This window comes from Vigna radiata, chromosome 1, assembly GCF_000741045.1.
Source record: "Vigna radiata var. radiata cultivar VC1973A chromosome 1, Vradiata_ver6, whole genome shotgun sequence".
NCBI classification, from domain to species: domain Eukaryota; kingdom Viridiplantae; phylum Streptophyta; class Magnoliopsida; order Fabales; family Fabaceae; genus Vigna; species Vigna radiata.
In genome coordinates, this window is record NC_028351.1 from 15857307 (window position 1) to 15865267 (window position 7961).

General features: G+C 25.9%; 1 protein-coding gene across 2 annotated transcripts; it reads left to right on the forward strand.

The window, feature by feature from the left end:
- The first annotated feature begins 840 nt into the window (after positions 1-840).
- Positions 841-7533, forward strand: LOC106766524. 2 transcript variants are annotated; one of them, XM_014651249.2, is made up of 5 exons: positions 841-1244; positions 1316-1372; positions 1497-1793; positions 1878-2041; positions 7177-7533. In XM_014651249.2, exons 1-5 carry the CDS (start codon positions 1013-1015, stop codon positions 7366-7368), a joined length of 942 nt encoding a protein of 313 aa, XP_014506735.1. In that variant the 5' UTR covers positions 841-1012; the 3' UTR covers positions 7369-7533. The 2 variants fall into 2 exon arrangements, with proteins under 2 accessions (XP_014506735.1, XP_014506742.1); XM_014651256.2 differs by having other exon boundaries at positions 842-1244; positions 1328-1372.
- The last annotated feature ends 428 nt before the right edge of the window (positions 7534-7961 follow it).

Here is a 7961-nt window from a genome sequence, read left to right on the forward strand (position 1 = left end):
AGTTATTTTAATTTCAGAGAAAAGTCAAATTTAATCTTTTATTCTTGTACAATGTTGTTCTGTTAAATATAACTAAATATTATCATTCATGATTTTATCAATATCATATGTTACACATTAATTATATTTTACAGTTCATTTTAATATCTTTTTAATAATATACTTTCTTATTTACTTATAACAACTAATAAGTAATTTAAGATTTAAAAACTAAAAAAAAAAATCCCTTTTAACTTGAAAGTGTTACAAGAGTTAGTACACCCAACCTTGTTACCCCTAGCTACAAGAAAGGATATACTTTTCTTCTAAAATTGTCTAAATTAATGGAATTTTCTGTGGCCCATAGATTGTAATATCACTATTGCAGCAACCTATTTAATGGAAGTAGAAGGAAAATGTAGACAAATTTATACTCTGTCTTTCCTGAACAGAGAACCGTATGAATCCAATGGTGTTTTTTTGTGTACATTGATAAAGTAGGAAGATTAAAACAAGCTCACCCTGTAGCAGTTGGGTCAAAGAACAAGGAAGTTACCGGTGCAGTAGTACTAGGAATTTAATGCAGACACCAAAAGAAGATAAAAGTAAGAACAGTGATATTTTGAAAACATTTTTTTTTACAATATCTTAACATTATTTACGTGATATTATGTGATTGATTCAAAATTACTTCACATTTAATAATAATAATTATAAACATCAATATAAATCAATCATGTAATGTCACGTAAAAGATGTTAAAATATTGTCAAAAAAATATTTACAAAGTATCTTTATCTAAAAAAGTAAACGTATGAGTTGTAGATTTCAGATTCAAAAGGTGAAAGAAAGAGCAAATTGTGCTAGACACAGATGAAGTACAAAAGGCACATGCAACTAGCACAAAAAAAGCTTCATCTTCTGAACTCTGAAGCTCTTTTTATAGTCATCTCATATATCTGCATCCACTTTTGAATATGTGCAAAGTTTGGTACACTTTAGAACAATCCTCCTAGGTTCTCCTCACTGATTCATGGCCTCCACTGTGGAAATGCAGCCATCTTATAGTTCCAAGAAGCAAGATGATGATGATTCAGATTTCAATTTCACAGAATGGGGAGCAAAAGCTAGAATCAGTAGAGAGAACAGCAAGTCCAGAAGGTACTCAGCATCATATATAAGAACCTTTAGAGAAGACACAAGATCTTTTAGATCAAACATAACCATTTCTAGCACTGCTTCTTCACCTGGATACCCTTTCAAAGGTACATTTCTTGTTTACTTCAATTCAATCACTTCATCAAATATCTTGTTCATTTCCCTAAGATTCTTCTAATTTTTCTCACAGATGAAATAGACCCTTCAACCTACTCTTTCACCACTGCTCTAAAAGGTATCCAATTTAGATTCTTTGCTGAATTTATCTATGGTGTGAATCTGAGTTCATACTTATCATCATAGAGGGTTTATAATATTAGTTGAATATTTTCAACCAATTGCATGGTGATCCACTGCAGCATTGCAAGCAAGATCAGCCTATAAAAGTTGGGAGTGCCTATCTCCAGAAGGTTTTGCCTTGAATTCAAAGTGGAATGAAGCAGAAAAATACATATGCAACCCCTTTTCAGGGGAGGTACCAATGGAATGTTTATCTGCCAAAACTCTCAGTGGAAGATCATTCAGAAACTCAGCAACAAACAGAATCACCATGTCTGCTCCACTGGTCTATTCCTCAAGACACATGCAAACAAAGCCATCATCAACTTTCAACAATTGCATACAAGAAGAACTAGCTCTTCAATTTCACATTCCAGGTTCATATATACTTCAATTAACCATCTTGTTCTGTTCATGACACGGTTTTAACACAAAATTATACTTGCTATATCTTTGTACAGAAAAGGGAAAAGAAGGAATGACAAGAGATGCAGGTACTCAAAGTACACCATATCTCAGTTCAACCAACCCCATCACTGATATTACTCCATCCATCATACAGAGACCGATAAAGTTATCTCAAAACTCACTAAATTCAAATACCAAAACTGTTACTGAGGAACAGGTACGTCCTGCATTTTTCTCACTCTTTACTTCTCAAGAGTTGGTCGGAATCATATATTTCAGTTATCACTCTTACACTTTTGCATCAGATTCATTTTCCTTTCGCCCTTAAATCATGAAATCCATTAATACTGTCCTTTTAACAATAAGATTATGATTATCATGACACCCTTTTACATTTATTTGATATCGAATATAACTGTATGGTCATAAAAGTATAAATTTTTATATTTTTTTAAGAAAGAAAAGAGTAAAAAGTAAGTAAAGATAGTGTCAAATGAATATAAAAAGAAAAATGATTCTTTGACATTCTTAAATTTCTCTTCCTTATATTTTTTTTCTCTCTTCTTTCTTAAAACAATACAAAATTTTACATTTTTATAACCATTTTATCCTTATATTTTATATTTTATGTCAAATAAATGTAAAAGTATAATATAATATTTTATTTATGTAAAAAATTTAGGTGTGTGAAATAACTATTTTTCTTTAATGAAATACCTTTTATTGGAGACAAAAATACCAACATTCAAAATGTGAAAATTTTAAAATATATGGTAATGTTTCATGACCTTGTTTATAGAATTCTCTTTTTTTTAGTAAAATGGTTTCCTTTTTCTTACAAATATATACTGTGCTTAAATCTTCACTGTGAGTTTCATAAATTGTTGGCTTAAACTGTGTATACTTTCGTCCAATAAATGCTATATATAGTATTAGCTCATTTTCACGAACATTATACTTGAAGAAATGTGATAATATAATATAAAATATATATATATATATATATATATATATATATATATATATATTTTTCAACAAAGTTACATTAATCAATTATAACATTTTCACAGCCTAAGTAAAAGAATATTGTACAATTTCATGAAACTTCAAGAATAATTAATGCGATCTAATAATTTTATTATTAAACATTTGAAGACTCTAATATTGTTAGTTTTGCAACTTTTGCTTCATTCTCAAATACAAGCCCATGAGTAAATATAAAGTAAATAATCATCGATAAGAAGTTAATCATATTCATATTTTATTTTATAATACTATTTATTAATTATCTCATACATCACTCACTTTTCACTTTTGTTAAAATTAAACCATCATGAAAAAAAAATACATATTATAACTCTTTGTAATGTATTTAAAACATCAAAATCAAAATCAATTTATAAATTTTGAAGAAACAGCAGACAAACAACAAAAAAAAAAACCAGAATCAATATTCATCTCAACCCTATAATAGATTTATTGCAACATTGATTAAAGGTGGAGTATAGTTATCAATGTTAGCACTACATGACAAAGCACTAAGACCATGTACACAAAAATGAGGTTTAGTTTATGAGGAATTTGAAAAGTTAGAAATTAAAATGGAAGAGAATAATTTAGGAAGGAGAAAGCTAGGCCAACAAGGGTAGGATTTTGAAGATAAGAGAATCAAATGTAGAAGATTACAATCTTCCAATGTGAAATGTGGGGGCAATAGTACATAGAAAGGTTGGTCCCTCTTTCATGAGCACATGCCACTCAACTTTTGGTCCCTTCATACTTGTCTCCTCTCTACACCTAAACTTCTACTTCTCTCTTATTTACAGAATCCTTTCTCTTAAAACTAATAATATATTTAGAGTAATCGTATCATGACATACTTCTATATTTATTTGACTGAGAAAGTACATAAGTAAAATAGTTATAAAAATATAAACTTTTGTAGTTTTTCAAGAAAGAAGAGAATAAAAAAATAAGAAAAGACAGTGTCAAATGAATGTAAAAATTTAAATGTGTCAAAGAATTATTTTTCATATATTCATACAATGTCAAAATTTATTCATCATGTTAAATATTATTATTATAAAAATATTTGTTCTCATATTAAATTTATTAAGATAATTGGATGACCCTAATAATATTATTTACTCGAATTTTAAGATAAGAATATAATGATAAATGAATGATATAAAAAAGTGTTAAGTAATTCTTCTTTTCTTAACCATTATAAACTTTTATTTCTTCATAAATTGATAAGTTGATAAGATATTCTAAAATTAATTAACTCTTCAATCCACCCACTTTTCCTTCTTCCGTGATTTAAAATGCTTGTGTATTATTTTCTTTTTGGATGATTAATTGGAGAAACACACATAAAGAAGAGTAAAATATTAAATAGAATGAAAGAAAACATTATTTGATGAAGAAAAATAGATAAAAAAATGAGCGGAATAAAAGTTATTTAATTAAATAAAAATGGAGATAATTTTATTATAAATTAAGGATAATTAAAATAAAACTTAATTTTTAAAATTGCATATGTTTATTGATATTAAATTTTTATTATTCATTTATAATATTTTTTATTGATTCATATATTTATTTCTTATTATCATTAAAAAAATGCATAGAACTAGTAGAAAAGTAAAACATGGAGAGATTTAAAGGCATGTTAGCATATCAATTTGTGGTTTCAATATTGTCTTCCATGTTTTCTTTTTAGAAAACAAGGTTTTTTTTAATATATTTCCAACCCTTTCTATTTTTGACCATTGTAATAAATGTTATTATTCAAGTGCACATAAAAAAATGGAAAGGAAAATATAAACTTCGAAACAAGTCTATATATATTAGTCTTACTTGTGTGTTTTCTCTACCATTAACATGTTATTAATCATGCATTTAATCACATATATAAACTATATTTACTAAGTGTTTTCTGTAACAAATATATTAAAAATAGCAGTAATAATGATTTTCTTAATTGCTCGATGGTATTAAACTTTCTATACTTACAAATTCATAGTCCAAAATTTCCCGTTTTTCATAAGTATACTAGAGAATATTTTAGAATCCAAGTAAATAATTTTGTCATGAAAAAGAATGCCACACCACTAAGCATGTAAGAAGGACTACAGTTAATAATCGAAAATGAATTCGGAAAAACTAAATTCTGATTTAACAAGTTTATTTATATAAACAAAGTTTGAGAAAAAATATTTATATAAATTTTAAAAATTCTTTACGTGATATAAAATTATTCTAATACCACACATTAAAAATGGTATTAGAAGGATCTTTTATCAATTGTGTCAAAATCTAAGACATAGTGGGGCTCTTACCATAGTAAAAAAATATTTTACTATATTATAAAGCCATAAATGGCATCTAATATACGAATTTTTCATTTTTATTAATTAATAAGCAGAGAAATATATATATATATATATATATATATATATATATATATATATATATATATATATTCTTAATTTAAATCTCTTGTTTCTTCTTTTTCTCTTCTTTCACGCCATTCTCTTGTATAGTGTGAAGAACAGAGATTTTGAGTTTGATTGGGGAACTAAATGTACTTCATTTTCTTACTTCTTTTGATATTTTTTTATCTTTTTTAATTGCATTGCAAATGCATGGTGATTAGGTGTACCCAGAAAGTAAATATGAAGAATTGAACTTCCAAAAAATGTTGCATTTTTGTTTAAGATCTTAAAAAAAATAATTATTAAATATGAAGTGAGCCAAACTCAATCGATCAATAGGTGGATAAAATGGATATTAGTGTATTAAATAATCCATTTTTGACAATTATAACACACATAACATATTACAATATATTCATTTGTTCAAATATTTACGATAATTACTTTTAGAAAAAAATACATAAAATAATTTCTCATACACAACTAATCTTTTTTGTGTAAATTTATTTAAATCTTTAGTCATTCTTAAGATTATTATATTTAAAATGTTATCTTGATTAGGGTTCGAATATGACTTAACAGACATTCTTATGTAATTAAAGGAAAGATGTAGATAATATTTTTCAGTCTGAAATATTATGCGATATCTTGTTTTCGGAAATATCACATGAGATATTATATATTTGGAGTTTGATTCAATTTTGTCACAACTTTATCTTTATAAAGTCTTTTAATTAATTAAGGAATATTATATGACTAATATATATATATATATATATATATATATATATATATATATATATATATATATATATATATACTGGCATCTCTCAATCTTAAACTATGTGAGAATTTAAAGAAAAATTAAAAAAAATATTGAATGAAATAAAATAACAAGAAAAACGAGTATACTTTAATTAAAATATAAAGTAATATATATGTAGATTAAAGAGAAAAACTAATTTTATGTACAGTTCAGGTAGAGAGTACTTTTGTGAGATAAGTTCCAAATTGTAGGGTAGTATGTACCTTAATTAAGGATAATATATGTGGTGGTTTCCAAAGTGTCCTTCTCTCTGCAGTACGTTGGCCATACTTTGTATAATTTTTCTGGTCACCATTACTGCCATCTAAAACATTTTATACAGCTTTTCCAACTTTTCATCATAAACAAATCACCACGAAATTACATTACCATAATTTCAAATTTTGCTAAATCTTCTAGCTATCATTTTCCCTTTATAGTTTTACACTAATTTGAAATATATTATATTGACATCCTTATACATCCATAATAATAATAATAAAGTAATAATATATCTAGCAATATATTGACATATATTAAAAATATAAAATGATTAGAAGTACATAATTAATTATTTAATTAGTGATAATTGCCCTGGTAAAATCATATTTATGAAGACTGAATGGATTAATTTGTTGGTTTAAATGGGTTTGCATTTGGCACAGGAAGTATTAAAGAGAGTTGTTGAATTAATGATGTGGGTCCTAGATTACAAAATAAAAAGAAAAATGATTTTTTCATACACTTAAATTTTTTACATTCATTTATATTATTTTTATTATTTTTTAGACTATGATATGTTAACAGTTTTTTAACAAGAGATTATGTGTCACTATTTTATTGACCTGTATATTTCAAATGAACCAGTAACAAACTATCACATAAACGTAAAAAAGTTGTTAGAAAACATTTTTCTTACTTTTTACCTCTCTTTGTTATTGAAAAAATACAAAATTTTGTATTTTTAGAATCATTTTACCTTTGTATTCTGTATCAAATGAATGTAAAAATGTGTGATGATATTATTATTCAAATGATAGAATGCATATTGAAAGGTATAAAGATAGAAACATTGACAATGACGTGAGATGCAAATGCATGTGGATGCAGATGGAAGAGAAGAAGGATAAAGAGGAAAAATGGGACACAACAAAGGAAAGAGTGAGAGAAGTGAATGAGAATGTGAAGAAAGATGAAGAAGACAAAGTTTGCCAGCAAAGTCGAGGCTGCTTTTCATGGTTAAGGAAGAAAACTCAGAGAGAGAAAGATAACATGTTTTTCACTCACTTCAAACTTTGCTAGAGAAAGATAGAAAAAAAGAAGAAGATAAACTATTACTACAGTTATAAAATGGAGAGAGATGTATAGATGCATGATGTTCTTCTTTTCGAAATTTCTGTCTCATTTAATCTCTTGATCAATTTTGCAGTCTTTATTAAAAATGTCATTTTCTTTTCTTTCGTTTAAGAGGACTTTTAAATTCTCAAAACTTTTTCTTTTCAGTTTTATTAAAGGATGTGTGCTATTTGCTATTGAATCCTCAATATTCTTTTAATTAACAAACATATTTTTTTTTTATCAATATTTCATGAATAATACACGCATAAGCATATATTGGTTAAAATGAGATGAGAAAAATGTATACACATATATTTTGATAGAAATTATTTAAACAATACTAAAAGTAGTAATATCATGTGTACTTTTAGCTTTTAAAAGTATTTTTTACTTAATTCAAAGAATTTAAACTCGTAATTTTATAAAATTAAGAAATTTATACAAAGATTGTTTAACAATATTACTTCAAATCATCTAACAAGTAGATCTTCAAAGACCTTATTTTCATCTTTTTAAATAATTGATGTTATTTGTTAAAATATAATTTTACTTTTTCT